Source organism: Poecile atricapillus, chromosome 11 (genome assembly GCF_030490865.1).
Source record: "Poecile atricapillus isolate bPoeAtr1 chromosome 11, bPoeAtr1.hap1, whole genome shotgun sequence".
Classification (NCBI taxonomy): domain Eukaryota; kingdom Metazoa; phylum Chordata; class Aves; order Passeriformes; family Paridae; genus Poecile; species Poecile atricapillus.
Genome location: NC_081259.1, coordinates 16,034,542 through 16,058,135, shown reverse-complemented (window position 1 = coordinate 16,058,135; position 23,594 = coordinate 16,034,542). Strand labels below are relative to the sequence as shown.

Below are 23,594 nucleotides of genomic sequence, written 5' to 3'. Positions count from 1 at the left end.
TTAATTGTTAGTGAATTTGTGCTTTAGAGGTTCTCCCAACTTACTTTTTGGGTTTTTATCACTTGGCTCTCCTGTGTCCTTCTCTTACCTTTTGATTCAAGAGTTTCAATGCCTGGTTGCATCTGTGCAGTGCTACAGATGTTACCAGGTAACGTGTTATTTTTATGTGAAGTGTCTTAGGCAGGAGTTTCTCTAAGCTTCTCATTCTTTAATGTATGCAATTTGGAGATATAAGAAAATAAAAACACCTTAATTCTTAAAATATTGGTAGAACACTCAGTGCACATTTTCCTGCACATACTTGGGTTAGCATAAATATTGGGGCATGAGAGAATGCTGAACTAAGTTTGTCCAGTTTACTGCACTGTGGTGAGATAAACTTTTAGTAATGTTTTTTACAACATGATTTCTAAGATAGCAAAGCCTCATACTTAAGACTGTAGAACAAAAGAGTCACTTTGAGACATCCCATCACTTTTTAACACATTCCTTGATATAACTATAGTGAGAATGAGTAATTAATTTCTTTTTAATGTAGCTCATCCTAATTTTTTTTTCTTTTCGTTGATTTCGTGTATTAACTGCTAGAGGTGTTTACCCAGAGTGTTGTAGGCAGGCTGTGTTATCTCCAAAGCGAGCATGATAAACTGTGCCAAATCCCACAGTTCTGAGCCCGCAGGTCAGGGTGTGCTGTGCTTCATCCCATGTTGCAGTTCATGGCTGGGGCTTTGGCATATGGAGTGTGTGGTGGTCCCACAGAATCTCAGAATCCCTCAGCCATGAAATCCTCTTTGAAAAGAGCTGAAACCCCCAGCACCAGTTTCATTAGTTGGTGCCAGCTGTAAAAGAAAGGGGAGTGCTGGAATTTCAGGAAATATGCACAGTAGTGGTGACTTGGGTTTTCTCAGGAACAGATAATGGAAAGTGAATCTTCAATCATTATCAAGTAGCTGTTGTACAGAGGTGTCATTCACACTTTCTACCTGCAGGTTATAGGAACTCCAGGCACCTTCATTAGGAACCTAAACTTAAACTAAGTTGCACTTTCTTTATGGTCCAGAGCAGCAGCTCTGGGTTAGCTGAGGTACATGAGCATGGCTGATTTTCACCCTGTGGTGTTCAGATCCAGTCTGGGAATTGGCAGTGCTCGGGCACCCAGCTGATGACCCAACAGAGAGCTGCCAGGGGATCCTCCTGGCTATGAGCTGCAGCCCTTGCCTTGATCTCCAGCTAGAGATCACATTTCAGCCAGTACAACTCTTGTGTTGCTAAATTTTAGTACCTAAGATAGGTAGTTGCTAAATTTTCCTCATTCTCCAAACAATTGTAAACCCACCTGTAAGTATAATCATCTGTAATTTCAGATTTTTAAAAATTAAGGCTTTATTTATTAAATTACATTCTTCCTATATTTTGTCTTTTTAAGAATAAGAGGAACAGCTTTGTTGAAGTTCCTTGCTGTTTGGTAATATCTTAGATCAACTCTGTTTTAATGCAGGAAATGCATGAAATCTGAAGCAGATGTCATTTTCTCACTGACCGTGTATCAGCTGCATTCAGGGCTTTTGTTAACTACAGTTGGCAGTAACCTTGGCCCCATCAGAGAGACCAACACTTCACTGCTTAAAATGTAGGAAGTCATTTAAGCACTTGAAATGTTTGGATGAGGGTTTTCTTTAAATCAGTGAGACAGCTTGTGAGGTAGAAGTCAGTTTTCTTGATGAATGAGCCTGAAGAGCTCTCGCCACACCTTTAGATCTCGTTCATGCTGCTGTGAGAGCAGTGGCAGGGGAGACATTTGCTCTGCTGCAGCTTGTTGGATTAAAGAGAACCCTTTGGTAGCAAATGTTGTCACTGCAGCAACTTTTGCAAGCACTAAATTTACTTATGAGAAGTTCTTTTTTAATTGCCCCAGGACAACCCTTTGCATGTCATGCTTTTGCCTGGAGAAAGTTTTTATATGGAAATACTTTTTTTTTTTTTTTTTCTAAGATGGTATAGAGGATGTCTAGAGTTTGTCAAGCCAATTGATCCTCCAGGGAATGTGCTGACTTTCAGTATGTATGGAGGATTTTTAAAGCAGCTGAGCAAAATCCCTTCTCAGATAAGACGCTTTCTGTTTTGTCAGTTAAGAACATCTTCAAATCGAAATAGCTCAAACATAATCAAATCTCCCTTGCTCAATCCCTTGCCTTTTCCTCCCAACCCCCTACACAAGCCATCCCCAAAAGGATAATCCTGGCAGTGATGTCATTAGAATGAATTTACAGACCAGTGCTCAATTTTCTTGTCTTGAGCTTCAGTTGCTAATACTGGTAAATTTGAGCTGTGTATGTAAAGGAGTAAGGTTATGCCTTTTTCCCCACCCTTGTTTAATTTCCCTGGAGCCCTGAGAATAAATAATGTGGATTATTTGGATATTTTCATGCTTTTCTTTTTTTTTTCTTTTTTTTTTTTTTTTAAACTGGTAGACAGCTTCATATTGCTTCCAAACGTTTGTAAAAGCTCTTGCTGTATTCCTGAGGGAATCCTTGTCTTCAGGGAACAGAAGGCTTAAGGAGAGAATTTTGCTGGCTAAATGTGGTTAGAGATAGTTACAGTTTCTGGTAGGTGCTGTAAATGGTGATATGAAGTACAGAATAGCCTAAAAAGATCTATTTTAACAAAATTTCCCTGTTTTCTCAAAATAAAATCTTTTCATCGTGACTTTCACCAGAGATTTTGAGCTCTACAGAATATTCTGTGTTAAGAAGCATGAACAAATCAAAAAGTGATCCAAACCTATCAAGAATCAGGATCCATGTTAAAAACATTATTATAAGGACCAATAAGGAAAAGAGGAAGAAACAGGCTGAATTAACCTTGTTGGTAGGAGATTATATTATGTAGGAACGATGCAAACTTGTGCAATGGTTGCACAGTCAATTTCTGGCAAATGTGAAGCACGAGTGCAGTCACTCAGGCCCCGGAGCATCCTGCTCCAGCCCTGCCCACGGAGCCTCAGCAGGGCAGACCCAGCCCTGCCATGGCAATAACAGCAGTCACAGCAGCCCTTTCCTTCCCACCACCTTGTACAGTGGAAGGAGAGAGACACATGACACCAACAGCTTCCCTGAGTTCCGTCCACACAGGGGAAAAAGCTAAAGGCAGTCTGAAACGTGTGCTGGAAGAATTTTTGCTTGGGGCTTTTATCTAAAATTAACTTTCTTTTTACAGTGCCAAGTTGATGTGCATATTGTTAGTGGTAAATACTTGAGGTACTCTGCTGTCTTTGGAGTGTAATGTATAAAAAACAAGAAACCTTTCAGATCTGAAAGAACAAATAGGCAAGACTGACTTGGCCAGATCATCTGAAAGTGGGGCTGCCTTGCAAATCTCATGGCACAGATCTGCCGGTGAAGCCTGGCGGCCTTGCAGCCAGAAATTGCAATTTTGTAGCAGTGGAACACATGATTTTGCAGCAGTACACAGTCAACAAACAGGAACACATTTCCCCATTAGCAGAGCTGCCAGCACGCAGGAGCAACAAGTGCTGAGTCCCAGGTTCCAGGTGATGGTAGCTGTGAGCGCTGGCTTTGTGTAGAGCACTGTGCAGTCTTCCAGGACACTTCTTAACATAATGTGACCTTTTCTTCCCTTCTCTATCCACAGCAGGCATTTTCCTGCTTCTGAGTAGAGCTTCATAGAAAAGCTTCATTTCCTCATGGAAGATCTTCCATACTTAATGGAAAGGTGTTCCTAGGTCCAGGATCCTGGGAAGCATAACCATTAACCTTGCCATACCATTACAGACATACCAGAGCCCTAATGTAAGTGAAAAATGTATCAGAGTGGTATTTGTGCTCTCTAATCCTATAGTTACAGTGAACAGAACTTTACCTTGCGGTAATAAAAAGGGCCTTTGTGCTGTGAAGTAACTGTGTCATTTTGGGAGCATTGATTTGGCTTAGGATCTTCCTGAGATGGTAAATACCCCTTTTTAGTATGTGTTGTAAAAAAGAAAATCCACTCCATTCAAATTTGTTCCATGGCTTGATTCAGTGTGATTCACATATCTCACAGGCACTTCTATTAGAAAATTCTAAAGCATTCTTTAGGTCAAGGGCATATTAACACCTTATTCTGCTTCTTAGAACATGTATTATAACCTGCATTTGAACTCTGCAGCATAATCATCTGTAAATCTCTGTAAAGGAATGAAGCTTTCCCAGTAGCCCCTGAGCACAGTTTTTGACTGTCCTGTGCATCACCAGTGCATTGAGCACTACAAAACTGCTGGCACCCCAAACACACAAAGGCAAAACCTGTGATACTCTTTAATAAGTGTGAGAAAAGAAAACCCCTGAAAGGTGAGTGTCCATCCAAACTCGGTGTCAGTTACATGAATGTAGTTAGGTGGCAACTAAATGCCACTAATTCCATTTAGGTTTGCAGCAATATGAGGCAACTGGCTTTAGAAAAAATCCAAAATGTTATGGACTTTTCATTTGAGTTTTGTTTCCATTTATTAATTCTGATTTCTTTAAACAGAGTCACCCAGTGGGGGTTACATACTTTTTCTGTACATGACCATTTAAAATCAGGAAAGAACAGGCTGGTCTTTGACAGGCATTGAGGAAGGTCATAGTTTTCCTTTTTATAGCTGGCACTGAAATTGCAAGGTGAGTGAAACTTAGCAATTCTTATTACTTCTGTTGTGCCATAGTATTAAATAACTGTTAAAAAGGAGCAACAAGTGCAGCATTCACAAGTAGCTAAGAGGGAATTAGAAATTTGTCAAACTCCTGTCAAGAAATGTAGTTCACATCAGGAGCAACCAGTTTATTAATTTTGCTGGAGTCGACAGACTTTTCTCCAGAGTGTTCTCCACTTTCCTGAAATAAGTTTAGTGATTTAAACTCAGCTCTCCAGGGATCTTGGCTCTGAAGGAGTCTGAAATGTTGAAGTGCTACTTGTGCTATATTCAAGTCTCGAATTTTGCATGAGCTTCTAGCACAAATCCTTCTCTCTCCCTGTTTTCCCCTCATTCATCACAGCTGCTGAAGACGACATAATAGAATCTTACTTCTTTTCCTCAGGAGAGCAAAGCAATGAGAAGTTGAGACTCGACCTCGGTATATTTTGATATTAAAAAAAAGAGAAAAGTTACTGTGATAGGAGACAGCCTCAGAAGAATACTGAAAGGCAAATGTGCAGGCACTTTGCAGCTAAGGTATTTGGTTGGGATTGATAAAGTAATGTGTGAGGAATCAATTTTTCTAGATCAAAAATACTGCTTTATAAATACTTTGCAGAAAAGCAGAGCAAAGAAAATATGCTCCTTATTAAAAATATTGATGACCTTTCAAATAAAATAGTTATAATAGGAACCTGATACCCAAAGCTGGCTTCATTTGATGCACAATGGGCCAATTTTATCCAAGGTGTTAAATGGATGAAAGTCATTGTGGTGAAAAAAGGAATTTAGCCAGCCTAATGCACTTTTTGATTTTGAAAGGAGTTGCAGGGAGGAATAACCATGATATGAGACAGCTGTCATTTTAAATCCTGTGGAAATCTACAAAACAACACTGAATTCTCTGTAGTCAGTGTGGGATTATCTATTTTACACTACAGGGTGATTTGAAGAACATTCAGTAAATATTTATTTTCTGTGTATTCATTGTGATATTTTAGCACATAAGTATATACTGTGACCTTAGCACACTATTACATGAGCTACTTCTAAAACAGAGGCCGAGTTTTCAAAATCTAAAATAAATGTGGGTTGCAGTATGAGATGCACATTAAAATTCTGGTCCTCAGACATGTTAGATTGGTTATTTTGTGGTATCTCAGTCATCTTGATGAAGTCATGAACTGATTGTGAAAGATGCAGTGAGAAAATTCTTGCTTGGGGAGTTTTTAAGTTAAGATTGCTGCTATAAGCCAGGCAGCCCAATTTATAAATACGTGACTTGTAGTTACATAACTACTTAGCTTCTGTTTCTTTGCCTGTAAACTGCAGATAGGGTTTGGTTTTTGAGGATATATAAGCACTAACTTGATGATGGAAAGTACTGCAAAAAAGCCAACCCAGTAACACCAAGGGTTACTTAACCCATGGTAAAGTTGCCTGCTTTTTAGTATGGGATGAATTTTAGTATTTTTGGATTTGCCTGAGTGTCATCATTGGGGTTTTTTTGTTTGTTTGTAGTTGTTTGTTTTTTTAGTGAATTCCTTCCATCTTTGCAAATGTTTGATCTCTACCTATAGTCAGTCACATGAGTGACTTGGTAAAATGTGATTGCCCAGGTTGATTGTCATTTAGAGAACGAACTGACCAAAACCAAAAAAATGCTGGTAGCTTGCAAGCATCTCACCTTGTATGATATTCCTGCTTGTTCTCAAAAGTTATCCTGGACTTTATTGTGGCTATATTTGGGTCGGAGGTGTCCCAGAGCGACTTGGATGTCAGAGCAAATGGGGTTGATAAATCACTTGATGGTGTCCTTCACCAGTGCCATTTCCTCCAGCTTGGCAGAGAAGCCCTCTCAGTGCTGTATCGGGGGGATTGTGCTGCTCAAAATGTCATCTCTCAGGTAAATACACAGCCAGTATATATATAGTGGATTCCATTCCTTTGTAACTTTCCTTCATCCTTTTTCATGCCAATTTTACAACCTGGCCAGCCTCTCTCTACTGCCATCAGCGTTGTACATTTGAAATGCCCATGGATGTGTTTGTCATTAAAATGATCATGATCTCAGAGCTGACCAAGCAGTATTTGTAGTAGAACTGATAAAAGTTATTGGCCTGGGGTACAGAAAAAAACTTAGTAGCAAGGTGCTCTTCTCATTGGTGCTGGCAACTCTGTGATACAAATAATATTTGTCCATTGTCTTCAGTTTGTGTGGCTGTTAAAATGCTGAAGCTGAAAATTTGGTTTAACGTGGGTTAAGAACATCCTTAATGTATAGTACTGTGTTTCCATGAGGATTTCCATTTACCAGAAATTGCCTGCCATACACCATCACCACTGGCTTCAAGGAGCAGAAACAAGTAACGTTTTTGTTTGGCCACATGAAAGTATTGCTCTGCTTTGAATACTTTAATAAATTCTTGGTGGTTCTCTCTTTTTACTGATGAGTGTACAAGTTTAATGTCTCACAGAAGAGTGTTGGAAGAATTGTTATCTATAATATTTAATTAATTAAATTAGTTCATTTTTAAGAACTCATCTTGAACACTCTTTTCTTTAATGGTTATTGCTGAGAACCAAGCAGTTTAGACTGATGTTTAAACTGGTAATGAGTTTTTGAATTTTTGAACTGACAGCAGTCTTGATCTCTTTATTTAAAGAGAAGAAAACCTATTTGACTAAGATCAAAAGGAGAGAAAACACTCGGATGTAACTCACCAGCAGGTCACCTTTCTCCCTATCCACTGACAGATTGCTTTCTATGCCAGCATTGGCAGAGTTTTATTATCATATTCTACTTATGGACAACTCATGAACAGGTTTACTTCTGGTCAAACATTTCACTGATTGTCTCCAAAGGGTCAGTGAGAATACAGAAGGTGAATGGATACATTAAAACCAACAGATTTTATTGGAAGATTTGGCAGGGTAGAATAATAAGAAAAATAATCAACAATTTTATCTGGAAGTGTGTTCTAAATAGAAACCCCTGTTTTTCCCTTGCCTGATGTAAGAATGTCCGTCAGATGATTTTAAATCATAATGCAATGTGTTGAGCTTTGAAATGTTCTTAAATACCGAATTAACAGTGCACAAATTGTAAGTAAAAGGGACCGCAGCCGTTTGATTTTGTTACATTTTGGTTTTGTTTGCATACTGGAAGAGCTTTAGCAGTGTGTGTGAAGATGCTCACATGGCAGTTCTGGGGTACCTGAAGACACAGAACTGGGGCATTGAGGCTTCCTTTATCTCCCATCTAGAGGGGCTGCCTCGAGGTGAGGCTTGGTGTAATTGGGTCTGCTGCAGCCTTGTGGTTGTTATCTCGCTGGGTCCTGGGCCTCTCTCTGAGAATTTCAGTTCTGCTCGAAGGACAGCTTGATTTCGTGCACAGTTGGCCTAAGGTAACGTACAGGAAGACAGCCCCCACCCTCTGTTTTATTTGTAGTTTGACGATTTTCTGGATTTTATGGAAATACCCTGAACTCTTGGAGGCCAAGCTCATGCTTTTAAATGTGAGGCTGTCAGTAGTCTTGAACAAAGCAGCCTGAAAGGCTTTGATAAGATGTTTAATGTTTAAGTGAAATGTTGCTTTGAAAGTACTTGAAAAGTGTCCTTGAATGAGGTGTCAGATAGGGGAGGTCTGGGAGAGCAGACAAGTAAAAAGTAATTCTGTGCCTCACAATGGAGGAGAAAAGCCCATCCCTGCCTGTTCAGTGGTGAGCACTGTGGGGACCCCAGCACACACAGGATCGTACACGAGTGCCAAACCTGCTGCTGCTGGACTCCTCCCAACACCAGCAAGCACAAATGGTGCTCCTGGGCCATGTTTGCACCTGCTGGGAAGTTTTCATTGACTGCAGTCAATGAATTGAGTGGCCGGTGGTGAGGGTTGGCTTTGATGGACGTGGCTCAGGGATAAAGCTGGCAGTGGTAGGCCATGGGTGGACTCAGTGATCCTGGAGGCCTTTTCCAGCCTAAATGATTGGATGATTGATTCCCCTCAGGACACTGCACACATTGCAGTTTCTCACCCAGATATCTAATGAGAGTTAAACAAATTGTTCCTGTTAATGTGCTGATAGGACAGAGCCTTCAGCTGAAGGGGAATCTCTTCTTTGAATGTCACAGGAAGGAAAAAGTGTGGTGCCTACCATGGTGTCTGCCATGCTCCTGCCAAGGCTCTCCTGTCACTGATCAGCTCTGTGAAACAGGGGCTTGCAGCAAGGCTCAAGCAAAGATCCAATACTCAGAAAGTCTGTGACTGTTTTTAGGAAATGTTGGGTTTGTCCATCCCAAGGACTGCAGGGCTTTGCTTGGATTTGTGCAACTTTGTACATTGGCCTGGATTCTGGCCATGTCACTGCTGCTCTGCAAGGCTGTTTTGAAATCCTTGTGACTCAGTCAGTTGTGTAACAAATAGTGATTAAAACACAGCTTGTTTGTGGTCTTCCTATACAGACTCCTGCTGGAAACTGTCTTGTGTACAGTTCTGAACTATCTTTGACTTTTAATGTCAAAGATATTATGTGGGATACAGTATAAATGTGGGATGGATATTTCATCTACTCTCTGCTGACATTTGTTATGTAAGAACGTTATGGCTAATTAATGCAGATTCTTTATTATTTTTTCCTAATGTAAGACAATGTTTGTTTGTGAGAACAAAAATATGTTAAGGCTCAGAGGGACTCTCGGTGAGGTTGTGCAAGAAGGAAGAAATGGTTAAAGTTCATCATCTTTACAAATTAGGAGCAGTTTTGTAACAGAAAATCAGTTTGGAGTCTGTTAAGAATTCTTTATTTGGGAAAAGTCTAGGAAGAGCAGGAAATTCTTTTAAATGCCAGTTGTACAGGTGACAACTCAGATTTCTCTCTTATGAATCCTCTGTAAATTTGAAGTCATATGTATTCACATTTTCACAGGTATACTACCCTCACTTGAAAAGTGGGGGAGGCTGACAGCTGCTGAAAAATGAAATCATAAAATGCCTAGACGATGCAGGAAGTCACCCTCAGAAGTAGGAAAATTCTAAATTTCAAGGACTAAAAAAGTCATCTACCTCATAAAAATAATGTAAAAACATTTTTAAAACATCCTTAGGGTTTTTAATCTGTTTCTTTTAAATACTTAGTATTTGTATTTAAGTTAAAAATTGTGTTCTGGAAAATTTTCTGTAACTAGTTCAGATATAACCATATGATTCAAGCAGAAATACTAAAGCAACCCCTTACAAAATAGAGCTATTAATAATTTGTTGATAGAATTTAGGTACAAGGAACAGCTATGAATTTTAGGATAGAAAGGTTGGGGTTTTTTCAGTACTGGAGCACTTAGGTCAAGATTGATTCCTATGACTTTGTTATATACCTATGGACTGGAGAATGTGATTGATTGGGCTATGAAACCTGATGGTGATTAGGCTGAAAAAACCTAAAACCTTGTTTCACTTGTTTTCATTTTCAGTGAAAGATGTGAAAAGGTCTGGGAAAATCTGGAATGATTAAAAACTTATGTCTTCATATTTTAAGCTGAGGGGTTTTCTTTACAAGAGACATTTAGGGTTTGGTTTTATTTTGGAGGGGTGGTGTCACAATTTTGGAAAGTTTCCTTGTTCGTACATGCCTAGTGGCTCTTGTCCTTGATCCATGCTACCCTAGAATCTAATTTTAATTTTTTCTTGAGTGAACTGTAAGCAGTAGAGTCTAGTTTTGAAACAAATTAGTGAAATTACTTGGAGTACTTTCAGTAGTGTGTTCTGATCATCATTAACAGCTCTTCTGTCCTAGACAAGGACATGGTTTTGCTACATGATTTGCTTTTTGTAAATTCACTTAAGTTGTGTTTAATATTTGTCTATGTATTATTTCACCTTGCTCAGTGTAAGCAATAGCCCCCAAGGATCACAGAATTCCTTCATGCCAGAGCACCATACCAACTTAAATAGAAACCACTATTAATGTTTTGGAGAGAATGAGCTCCTTTCTGAATACACCTAAATCTATTATTCTGCCTTGGTAGGTTCTCTGCAAGTGCCCTGGTGTTACATAGGATCTTTTGCAGTAATTGCCAGCTTTGTGTGGTGACAGTAAAGAATTGGAGTGACAGGATGAAACACAGTGGGATCCAAGCTTGTAATAAGTTTTCTTTCTGATTTTACACAATATGTCAGGCATGAGGCTTAGAGTTTAAAATTTTAAGGTTTGGGGTTTTTGGCTTTTTTTTTTTCCCTGGGATTTCCCATCTGTCCTAGAATGCCTAAATTCCAAAACATGCTGGGGACATAATACTGGCTTGAGGGGAGGGTAGGAGGAAATTCAAAAAAATCCAAGGTGTATTGATACACACACTCACATGAGCAAAGCATCTCCTACCCAGAGCATGTACAGAACGTGCTGCCATCAGGGCAGTGTGATCACCTCATCTGGACACAAGAAGCAGAGCCAAGGGAAACACTGTGGTGCTTGACAGAAGTTCTGGAGATTAGTTGTGAGCTCTGCTGGTGATGGCTGTGTTTGTCCATACAGACTCCTGAGAGACAGTTTTCTTGGAGGTTTAAGAAAATTGCACTCAAGAATATTCTTTGATATTTTGCAGAGTAATGTATTCTGCCAGACAAAGGCCTTTTTACTTATCTTTCTATACATCAAAGTGTGTTTTCCCCTTGAAATATGGGAAGCTGACAACTGTACAACAGCAGCAGGGACCTGGGTTCACAGAGTAAGGAGTGTTTCATTATGCTCCTTTATTTGGATGGGCAACTGTGAGAAACAGCTTATGATGTATGAAATATCTGAGTCTCTTTTTGTACTTGAAGACATTGTTATCTCTATTTGAAGTTGGCTAGTGAAGGTCAGTCAGGCTAACTGCTTGCAAAAGAATATCCTGTCTCTGTTGGTAGATACTCTTTTCAAAGTTCATTGCATCCAGCAAGCTATTTTTGTAAATACCACCCATCATGGCAAATTACATACTGTTAGTGGGAGGGGGGAAAGGGAATGGTGTAGAAGTTATTTTCATTTTTAAAAAAATCGACTGTTGTTGTAAAGAGCGTTACATAGCCATGATGAGAGGTCTAAGAAGTTAATTTGTTTAAGATTTGGCGTTGATCAGGAATGTCAGATTGCAGTGCGGAAGTGATACATTCTGTGATAACTGTAATACTGAAACTTTCACTCACTGATAACCATGGCAGTGATATACTGTGGTATTTTCATGACATTTCCTTTGCTTTACTTTGAAGTCTAGTTGGTTAAGTCAGGAAGTCTTTCTGTATTAGCAACACTGTTACAGTGTTGTTTCTTCCTCTCTTTATGTTTTCTGTATTTGTTGTTCAGTGAGAATGGAATGCTGGCAGTGTAGGAGAGTGCTAATACTGGCAAGCAGTCACTTCTCCAGCCTATCACGTTTTGAAATGAAACCCATTTGAAAATGGGATTTTATATTAAGTAACATTTTTAAAGGAATCAGTAGGTTCTTTATGCTCTACTTATTAAAAATAAATTTGTCTTTCAGTGGTGTGTTTGGTTTAGGTTTTATTCTATGGTCTACTCAAATCTGCATAAACTGATGGTCCTGCCCCAGAAATATTTACAAACAAGAGCAATCCTTGGAAATCGGGCCCGATCTTGTGAAGAAAATTACTGCTGTATGTTGGACTTGCAGAATTAGTTTTTCAAGAGACCCTGTTGATTTTAAGAGAACTGATGTGTTGACTGCACAGGAGAGATATTCACGTGTAGATGCAAGAGGGATGTAGCACTGGCCCAGAGAGAGCCAGAGATCTTGTAACTCCCCCTTTTTCCGTTGAGTGGTTTTCTGACTGGTTTTTTTTTCCACAATACACTCATTTCTAGGTAATTATCACCTACCTTGAATGTTCTGAATAGCAGTCATTGGCTTCCTCTATGCAACGCAATCTGATCACAGTGTTGCATCCTCAGTGTTTATATTTAAGTCACTAGTTGGTAATGTATCTAATTTAAGTAACTTTTTGGATAGGCTGCTACCTTTTTTGCTCAGCTTTTCTGGTTGTTGCGAGTTGCCTGTGTGGAAAGAAAGGTTACTTAAAATTTCATAATTGATTTTACAGCAGTGAAGATTACTGATTAATTTAAAGCTAATCCTATTGAACTCACTGGCAACATTTATCCTTGTTCACCAGATTGCAGCTACTTTAAAAGCTCAGCTCAAAGCAAAATACTTTGTTTTCAGTCCAACCACCAGTGGAATGATGAAGATGATGCAAAAATATCTACCTCTAAGCTGTTGCTTTAAAAGGTTATCTAAAAATATCTGCATAAATCAGCTAAAAGGTTTTACCAGATGATAATCAGTAATTATTATGGAAACTCCTGATTTGGAAAAACCCACGACACATCTCACATTAAAAAAAAACCAAAAAAAACCCAAAAAAACTTAGGTAAAAAAATATAAGCAGTAATATTTCCATCAGTGAAGTGTTTCATGTACCAGGGAAAGTGGGCCCTCAGTCAGCGAATACAGCTAAGTCTATTTTGTGCTGTGGCAAATCCCATTGTGAAGAGGCTGTGAGTAATCAGAAGTGACAGCATAAGCACTTTCTGTTCAAAGTGATTTTACAGAAAGCATTATTTTTTGAGAAAAGTACACATATGTCTCCCATAATGCTGAAAGAGCACTGCTGTATCCATTTGTTAGCACTAGTGTTGGGAGAGGAAGTTCTGCAAATGGTGTTCAGATGTAAAACCTTTTCCTCTGCATTTCCATTCCATAAAACATCCTTAAAATCATAGGAATCAGGCAGGGGCAAGGCAAGAGTGTCTGCCAAGGGGAAGTTAGGACAGTTTGTGGCGATGAGGATGCTGTCAGGAGCTGTACCTGCTATTCAGGGATCGCTCAAGAAGTCAAACAGCAGCAAAAATGCTCTTCCTTGGTGGAGGAGCCAATGGGCCAAGAGCAGCTGTGATTTCCAGTTCAAAGGGTGAGGCAGACCCTCGGAAGCACCGAGAGAGAGGGGTTTGACTCATTCCAGAAACTGCATTAATGCCATTCATGCTCACCTCCTTGTCACACCCTCCTGTCCTGTCCCCTACTCTGAAATAGCCAGCAATGGTTGGACTGGAATGAAAACCCACTAAATTTTTCTCTTACAAATTATGAATTTAAAGGATGAATTTACCCCCTGTAGTAGATACTTCTATCTGAAGGGGTTTATTTTTATTATGCTTGGTTTGGTTTGTTGTTGTTGTTGATTTTATTGCTTACCTTGACTCTGCAGTTTCTGGCTATAACCCTAATTCCTTGTGTGAGGCTTGTGCATGTTTGGCCATGGCCTTTCAATTTAACATACATAATCATGTTCTAGTATTCTAATTTCTGTAAATTGCTTACCAGTGTCTCACATTTACAAAACTGCCCAAAGGAACCGCTCAGAACTTCACTTCCCAAAGCCTGAAGCCTCTTAGCTTTTCATTTCAGGGAAAACAAAGGTCCCAGTGCTCACACTTATAGAGCTTGTGTCATGACAGCTTGGCAGTTCAAAACCAAAATGCCAATAGCAACATAAGTGCAATTTTTAAAAATTAAAAAATTGAATTTTAATTTAAATTTAAAAATCCTGTGACAGTTATGTCAAACTTGATATTTACTCAATATTTGGGATTGGCACTAGGGTTTTATGGATCAATCAAAAACACAAATAATTTGAAAACTGTTTGCTTTGGAAGTTAGCTCTGGATTTGCAAATAAGGTGTCTACATTCTTCTGAGTTACTGTAATTTACTGCATCTCTTAGATGCTCCACAATCAAGAAGCCTGAAATAAAAGTCTATTTCTTTCCATGGTAATTTGTTTTGGAAGAGATGGTTGAAAGAGTTGGAGGGTAGCAAGGGAGATTCAGGTCTCTCTCTCTTACATGAATTTTTAATATTAATCCAGACAATCCCAATTCCAAAATTTCATTATAGGCTCGATCACAAATGAAATGTTTCAAATACTTGTAACTGCCTCCAGTAATCTCTTTCTCATCATCTCATAAAATTACCCCCAAGGAGAGTGAAGCTTAAATACTGATGGGTCTGAGTAAGTCACCAGTTATCTACTAAAGTGGAGACAATATTGTTTGTATTCAAGCATGAATTCCAATGACATTTAGGAGAGTTAATCTTATCTTTATTTGGTATTACAAATTTTGCCTCATTCTGTTCACTCTGTTGATTTCTTTGAAATGCCTCTCAAATTTCACTGGCACTGGACCATTGTTGATGATTGCTGCCACATGCCTGTCTAGCATGAAAACATCTTTATTACTTCAGAAAGTCTCTCTTTAACAGCTTGGAGATATTTGCATCTGGCTTGGAATTATGGCAAGCAGTAGTCATATTGAGAGAGCTGTTTGTTTGGTTTTAATGAGCATAAGCTACAGCTTGCCATAGAGAAACTGCTTGAACTTAATAACACAGCAAATGACTTGTGCTGCTCAAATCCATTCTGTCTGGGTGCTTTAATGGGCACTGGTTAATAGGAGTGTGGGAAGATTTTTGGCCATGGAAAATAAAGGGGGCTTCCATGGCATTACTGGTGTCTTCTTTTTTGTATCAGCTCCAGTTTTAAACCAGCAGCGTGGAGATGTGCATTGCAGCAACAGAGTCGAAGCAATGCATGTTGAAACATTTACTGGAGAGGTATGAGGAGAGAATGTACCATTAAAATCTTCACTCAGAGGGGAGATCCTTCCACCTTTAACATAGAAATCATGGCAATTCTCATTCCTCTTTTAGAGTGGCTGCTGTGTGTCTGATAAAATAGATTAATGATGAATTATATGTCAAAAGAATTTACTCAGTGGTTGCTTTGCTAACACTGGTGTCGTTTCTTCCCTATAGGTATTTCTGTAACAAAGAAGACTCATACATGTAAGTAATATCTTTTGATTTTGCCTTCTCTCACAAATGGAATTCCTGTTATGCTGTGCTGTAGTGCTCAGGCTAATTGGTGTTAGTCTGGCCTGAGAAAGCTCCATTTAAAAATTCTGGTATTTTTTCTGCCTTAGGGGTTTCAGTCCTCACCCAAAGTGTTGTTGGATGTACAATGTGTGTGTGTATATGTGGTACTCACATATCTGTAAAGTCAGAGGGCAGAAAAAGAAAGTTGTGAGGAAAGGCAGAATTCCTTAATGTACTATATCTACCTTACAGCTGGCTGATAATTAACATACCCAGAAAATACAGGTGAGAAGAATGATTATTTTTATGTCTGCTATATATGCAGTATGATTCAAATCAAAATAATTTGATTGTACATCTCTGTCCCTTCCTATGCACTGATCTATAAAATAAATCATTCTCTGCTTGTGCTTAAGGAACTCAATGAAAAAGTGAAGGTTCTTGTTTTGCTCTCAACCATATGAGCTAGCAGCCCCCATAAGTGGTGACCTTGGAAATGGCTGTGGATGTGTGCATATACATTTATTCCAAATCCTCTTCAAAGACATCATTTCTGGGGATCAACTCTTATCTACCCTGCAGGGAGCTTGAAGCACAATTCTGAAAAAATACTGGGATTAGAAGCTGAAGGAGTATGTTGAGGTTCTTCAGATACTGTGGAGGTTTGGAAATCTGGTAGTGCAAGAATTGTACTTGCCCAGGATCTGAAGCAGGAGTAAGCTAAAACTGAGGCTATTACTCTCATGAAAACCCTCTTACAAAACAGGTGCTAAGCTGCTCAAAATTTACAAATATATATGCATTTTATGCATTTTGAAGTATGTATACCACAGCTTCTAGGGTGTCGTAAAGTGTCTTTACATGGCTTTCATTCTTATTTCATTCCTGGTTTTATAATACTCATAGAGTGAAAAATCTGACTTGAGATGATGAATTCTCACTGTGTAGAGTTAAAAAGCAGATTTGAGAATTTCATATGAGAAGCTGCTTAGTGTGAGTGTTGAAACAAATTTTAAATATCTCAAACTTTTAGAGCATGATGGTCCTCCTTTGCTTGGGTGGGTTTGCTGCTAAATGCATTCTGAGGGCTAGACCCTCTTTGGCTGAATGATGGTTTTGTTTAACTTAATGAAAGCTACAAGGCAGGCAGCTGAGGGCACAACTTGACCCTGGTATTTTTGGTGAATGTTTGAGCTCCTGCTGACTGGGATTGACAGCACAGGATGCTGATGTGCTCCATGGACCCACAGAACAGTGTCCAGCCTCCTTGCACTGTCACTGTTGGACACAAAATGAGTCACACGGACGCAGTCCGAGGTGTGGTGAAAGAAAGAGCAAACTTTATTTTTTCTTTCAGTATTTATAGGTTTCTGACCATGACCAGGGATTGGATAGTCAGGTTAACACCTTCCCAACTGCACTGGCCATGAGAGATGTCCATCAAAAGGCGTATCTTTAATGGAATGTATAAACACCTATGTTTATAATTACTTTCCTGGGAAAGTGGCTAGAACTTGGAGAAAAACAATATCAAGGGCCTGATTCTCAGGGTGACATTGCACAGCCTTGCCCCTGGGGTTAGCCCTGCCATGGGGCCACCCCTCTCTAGAGGTGCTGAGTAGCTGGTGGTTGTGCCAGCGCAGTCCTGGGCTCCCTTGTGCACAGGTCAGTGGGAGTTTGTAACACACCCCTGGGAATCAGCCAAAAGCACCCTGGCTTTTGTACTGCAGTGCCATGAGCTGAGCCACAGAGCCACAGCTCCAGCTCCAGTACTGGGAATTTTCAAGGGAAGATTAAGTAGTGACCACAGACCTAAAGAGCACAGGAAACAGGGTCCTCAGGCACGCCAGACTGGTGCAGTATTGTCACCATGTATCTCAGCTGAAGCTGTTTCAGGCCTGTGATGAAAAAGAGATGTGTTTCTCAGCTGTGAGAGATGATTAGTGCTGCTCACCATACAAGGCCTTTCATCTAGTTCAAACAGAAATTAGGGTTCCAGTGTCTTTCATGTTGAGAACTCTGTGCTTTTCTAAGAGAACTGTCAAAGAGTAGTTCCCCGATTTGTTAATCAGTTGTCATGCAATTGCTGAAGCATGAATAGAAAAGTTGCCTGAATAACGGGAAGATAAGCTTGCCCATTAAGAAGGGATTAAAATAGAAGGAGCAATAGGCTGTAATTGGCATGATGAAAATGTGAGCTACATTTGCTAGCAAATATGTATGAGGTTTCATTCTGTTTTGGTGTGAGTTCTTTTAGAATTCATTCCTGTTATGACAAATTCTCATAGAGTAGGAATGGATGTAAACTGTGCATCTTTGGTATTTTGGCATCATGCACAGTAAGCTTTTTTTCCCCTTTTTGCCTAGAATTAGGTTTTTTAATTGAATAGAAAAAGTAGCCAATAAAATTCAAGTTTTGGAATGAGTTAGAAAAAGATCATTTAATATAAACATCTAATTACAAAGTCTGAGTTGTTAACAACTACAAATGACAGAGTTTGTGCACCAATATATGATCTAGAATTTGCCCATCATTTTGTATCAGTATAAATAATTTGTCCAGATGAAATTATGTAGAGTAATATTTCTGCAAAGAAATTTCAAAAAACATTCTAGCAAACCCTTTGTGTACTGTATATACATTGCCTGCTCTGATCTTTAGAAATACGGAGGAAATTGTCTTATTCCAAATTTATGATGTGTGGTATATGAGTGTGTTGACTGACTGTAAACTACCACTTATTTCTAATGACCTTTAATTTAATTAGGGAGAAAGAAGTGGAGTGGAGAAAATGAGTGGAAAAGAAGAAAGAAATTAGTGAAGGAAAAGAATAATTTTAAACATAATACCAGAAAGTTTGATACATGATGCACTTCAAACATCAGATTAATCCTTTTCAGACTTCACCCTAACAGCTGTTTTAATTGTGCAGGTTTTGAAATTGTTGGAGGTCTGTCTCCAGTACTTAAATTTTCATGGGTTTATTGTTTGAGGGTCTAGGTACATTTTATCCCCTTCTTGACACTAGTCTGTGACAAAAGTGTTCTGTCAGGTGAAATGGAACTCCTGTGATGATGGCAGGTGCTCAGGTAGTTCTGAATCTAACAGAAGCTTAATATTTGTACACATGCAATATAGTAGTGCTGAAGAAATGCAGGTCTTTCATCATTTAACTATCTAAAACCTGAGAGATTTTTATCCTTTTTTAGGCAACTAATTTTATCCAAGTATTCTGCTTCATTGGTGCTTCTCCACATCTTCACTTTATCACAGTTCAAATGTTGCAAAATGTGACACTTTTAAACAGGGAGTGCAATAATCTTCCAAGGAGCACTAAGGGAATAAATATTATCCACCCCAAAATGCCCTTCTCTGCTCAGTTCAAGTTTAAAATTAAACAGACTTTTGAAGAAAAAATTCATGCCTTCTGTCTGTTTGTAGAATTATTCTCTTGAGCTCACATGGCTATTTGTAGGTTAACCATCACTTCAGATAAGCTGTATTCTGTCAGATGGTAGAGGACAAGTCCTGTCTCATCTTCCATTCAAAGTGGGACTTCTGGTCTTTCAGTTCTTTTTTGACTCGAGAAGGACATGACAGACATTTGGATTCTTTTCTGATCATTTGACTGGCAGTCATATTTGTAAAACAACCTTCTTCCTGCCATGTCTCATGCTCTGAATAGGAAAATACTCCAAGTGAATTGTAACTTTGCACAAGTTCACCCTTTTTGCAAATTCAAAAAGGCATCATTGTATCAGTGATGATAAAAGTCTGAAATTCTGGGAAACAGAAGGCTGCAAAGGACCTGGTGTTTAATACTGACTGACTGGGCTTTAGGCTGAGCATTTAGGCTTCCATGTGCAGTATTTGGTTTCTGGCATTTTAAATCTAAATCTTGCCACACTTCATGTAATTAGTTTCATGGCCTCCACAGTGTGGATCATGGCTTTTCTGAGCTGAGGACACAAGTGACAATTGCTTCATTCATTTAGACTAATTTGTCACCATTTGGAGAGAAAGAGCATGTTTCTTCTTGTGATTTATCAAGATATTTAAATTGAAGGAATTTTTCTTAAACAATTATGTCAGTAGGCATCTCTGTATGACTTCCTTAATTTTGGGTGAACTGTTCCTTACTTAAACTGAAATTATCCTTTCAGTTAATTTCTGGCAGATAAGAAGTGTTTCCAAAGCTAGGTGCTGATTTTAATGACGTGAGCTCCTGCTGCAAAACTAAGTGGAAACTGTGTGCTTTTAATTTTTACCACTAGATAAAACCATTTGCATGAAGAACTGGCAGCCTTGTTGGCAAAGGGTAGAAATAAGCCCATCCCTTCCCCTAAAGAGCTGGGAAGTTGGGAGTGACAGAGTTTAGGTGTCCCCACAGCTGCCCATTGTCCTGACAAGCTCTGAGCCTTTGCCTGGACCTTGGAGTGCTGTGCCTGCATTGCTGCTACAGCACAATGAGCCAAAAAAAGGGAATATCTTGTTCATGGAGTCAAAGGCACACTCTTAACACTGTCCTGGGCAGGGATCCATTCCTGCACCATGGCCTTCCCATCACTGACTCTAAGCAGTTGCTAGGAAGAGCACACTGCTCGTTAAAATGAAGAGGTAGATTTGGGGCAGAAGTCAGCTCTTCAGCTTCTCAGATATCCAGCTATTCCAGAACTGCTTTTCACCAAAGTTCTACAAGCATATATTAATGTTTGCAACTTAATGGAACCCAAGACCCCAGTTTCTCTTCTCTGATTTTACTTTCTATATTGTATTTACTGCCACTCTAAAAATTTCTCAGCATTTGCTAGTTATTTTGTTTGAAAGTCCCTGTGATTTTCTTTTTTCTGATCTGATTTCTAATTGCTTATCTACTGTGCATTGTACTGTCGACTTCACCTCATGTGTTTCATGTGCAGACTAAAGTAAGTAAATGATACTTTTCCCTCACAAAACAGGAGCCTACAGAAAAGTGATGGTTAACGGGATCTGCTGTTAGCACCAAGGCCTAAAGAGAACAGGTGAAAACTAAACCCTGTCCCCTGAGGCCAATAAAATAGCTGTTTGGTCCCCTGTGTGTAACCTCCTAATAACTTTACTGGGCAGCCTTAAGATCCCTTGGGAGCTTCTCTGCAAGAGCATTCCCTCTCTTTGTTCAGATTGCTTATTAAAAATGATTTTATAATGAAGTTGCCTCAAATAGCTGCTACTTTCCTGCTTGTCCTTGAAGCACAGTTTGCCCTGATGAAGAATCTGAAGACAGCTATCTAGGGCTGTTCTCTTGTTCAAAACTTTTACTGAACTACTGCTACACTTCTTTTTGCTTTTATTTCTTTTTTATTTTCTTTTTTTTTTTTTTAACTTCCATGCTGTGAGCCGAAGGAAGCCTCTTCATCAACAACTCAGCTTTGTGCCTTTAATTCTCCTTTGAGGCCATCCCTGAGGAAAGTCTGGTTTGGTTGCCACACAAAACACTGTGTCAGTGACTTGTTTGCTGCCTGAGAGAGAATGAACGTTGCCTTCTTTTTGTGTGGCCAAATTATTGAGTACAGGGACAAAGACAGAGGCATTGTCAAATAATGAGGAGAGGAGGGGATCTTTTTAAAGTCAGAAAGTGTTTCTGGTTGGCTTGGGAGAAAGAGTACACAGGATGGCAGTGGGTAAGGATGTGTGACATCCATGACATGACTGCAGGTGAAATCTGTGGATGATCTGGTTCTTCCTGGCAGTTCTGCACAGGTGAAATATTTTCTCTGTACAAGTTCCAACCTTTGTGAGAGAAACTGGCCCCTTTAACCATGTGGAAACAGCCATGGGTAAAGTATCAAAAGAATTTTTATTAATGTATGTTTTGTGTCCTGACAGAATAACAGGTCAGAGCTGAGACAAACCTGTTGTCTCTAACCTTCTCTTAGCTGCCCAAAAGCTTGGCTTGTGCCTGGGCCCCAACCCTTGGCACACTTGGAAGGAACATTTCCTTTTCTCTAAGGCTGACAGAACAGGCAATTAAATGCACTGCCCTGGAAGTCCCATGGGGAGCTGTGACTATTAGCTGCACTTGAAGATAATATCAGGACTCTTCTCTGGTTCTGCTCTGAGTATATGGAGCACCATCTATCTATTTGGGGTTTCTGGCTGTAACCATTATTTATGGGCTTACTTTACGGTGAATTTTCTGGTAAATACCCTCAGATAGGGTTTTTGGTGCCTTTAATAATGAAGTACTATGCAAACCAGAGCAAGGGAAAAACAGCAAACAAGTTGAGAAGTAATTTTAACAAATGAAGACTTATAAGTATTTGCAAAATGTTAATAATCCAGTATGAAAATTTATGTGTCTGTGTATGTTGGATTATAGATCAGATACTTCTAAATTGCAAATCAATATATTCTAGTTCTGATCACAATTTATTTTCTGCTCACTCTTGTGGGAGCAGACAAGATGGACAGAGACATTCTCTTTAATGTTTAAAAATATTTGGAGGCCCATGTTTTAAGGAATGATGAAGTGTTAGGAGAGCATTAAGGGGTTTCCAACATTAGAGAGCTAAATTCTGTTAGTGTGGTTGATGGATATTAAAAGATTGTGGATGTGACTCAAAAATAAATTTGAACTGCTTGTGGATGCAGGCAGTAAATACATTGGGAATGTCTGTAGTGTTCTCTTATGCCTAAGTATTGCTGTATAATTTCACAGAAGTTGCTCTTGCATGTTTTGTAGCCTTCTTTTTCCTGTGTATTAGTTCCTAAGCCTGTTCATCTGATGTAGGAAATAGTAAATGAAGGCATGAACACCTCCTGCAGTGCAATGTACTTTAACATGGAAAGTGTAGAACTGCTCTGAATCCTATTGCAGCTGCTTCAGCGAGTCCTGTTGGCTGAAACATGCTTTCATCAGCCTCCTACCATTGCCTATTTTTTTGTTTTTAAAATCTCCTGTCTTTCAGAATCTCTTTAGAACTCTTGCAGCTGTTACATGAAGTTAATGTTTCCAGCTTGATAAGAACAGCTGTCCACAATTCTGGTGTGTTCATTTGTTATAGAAGAGAACTGTGTTATGGGCTGAATCTAAGCTTAAAAATATCTGATATTCTTCACAGTCTAAGACTTCAATCCAACTCTGAGAGCAGTAGGAGTTGTTCTTTGCACAGTCATTAAGTTAATTTTTTTTTTTTTAATTTTTTGAGTGTCTTGGGCCTCTGTCAGAAAACTGACAGATGAGACTTCTGCAAATCTACTTTTGCATTCTACATATTTTTCAATGCAAACAATGTAAAAGCAAATGGGAAGTGTTACTGCTTATGACTTTCTTCTTTAATATATGGCTTGCATATTTTGGCTCTGAGTAGTCTAACTCTAGCCAGCTCTAACTGTGCTTTCAGGGAAATACTTCTGACTACATCCTTTGCAATAGCTCCCTAAGAAATAATTGTACTTTCTAAACAAGGCTTGTGCAAGACTCATTTGTTTGATTTGAACAGCTCCTTGAAGTCACCTCAGTCTTTATAGAAAGGTGAATCTTTGTGAATGGATTGCCACCAAATACAACAAAGTGTTGGGATTAAATTACAGTTAAAATTAGGATTAAAACATGATCTTGATACCAGTTGTCCAAACATTTCAAGTCCAAGTGGATATTTTTTTCTGTGGATGTATTGCTGCTACCTGTTTTCACGCTTTGAGAAGAATCTGTGGAGTTTTCTGCTTACATTCATTTCACTTCACAGCATTGTTTATAGCACAATGCTTCATTGTTTTGTAGTAAGGCTGAATTCTAATGATTCTAAAGCAAGCTCAGTCATAGGGACTTCTCCAAGGTTGGTATCTGAACCAAAAAAAGCACATTTTATTATCTGAATTTTGAAACCAGGGACTGATTCCATCATCTCTAATAGACTCATTTATTTGACAGTGCATTGCTAGACTTGAGCACTTGCCATCCTGACACAGCTATTGAACCTGAAAAGGGCTCTTTAATGTATGTTGATAG

General features: G+C 39.1%; 1 protein-coding gene across 1 annotated transcript in view; it reads left to right on the top strand.

The window, feature by feature from the left end:
• Positions 1 to 23,594, top strand: part of RORA (RAR related orphan receptor A) — a 353,012-nt gene that overhangs the window by 225,480 nt on the left and 103,938 nt on the right. Inside the window, exon 2 of the mRNA XM_058846474.1 lies at positions 15,544 to 15,573. Within this exon, the coding sequence (XP_058702457.1) occupies positions 15,544 to 15,573 (30 nt within the window). The remainder of the gene's footprint in view (positions 1 to 15,543; positions 15,574 to 23,594) is intronic.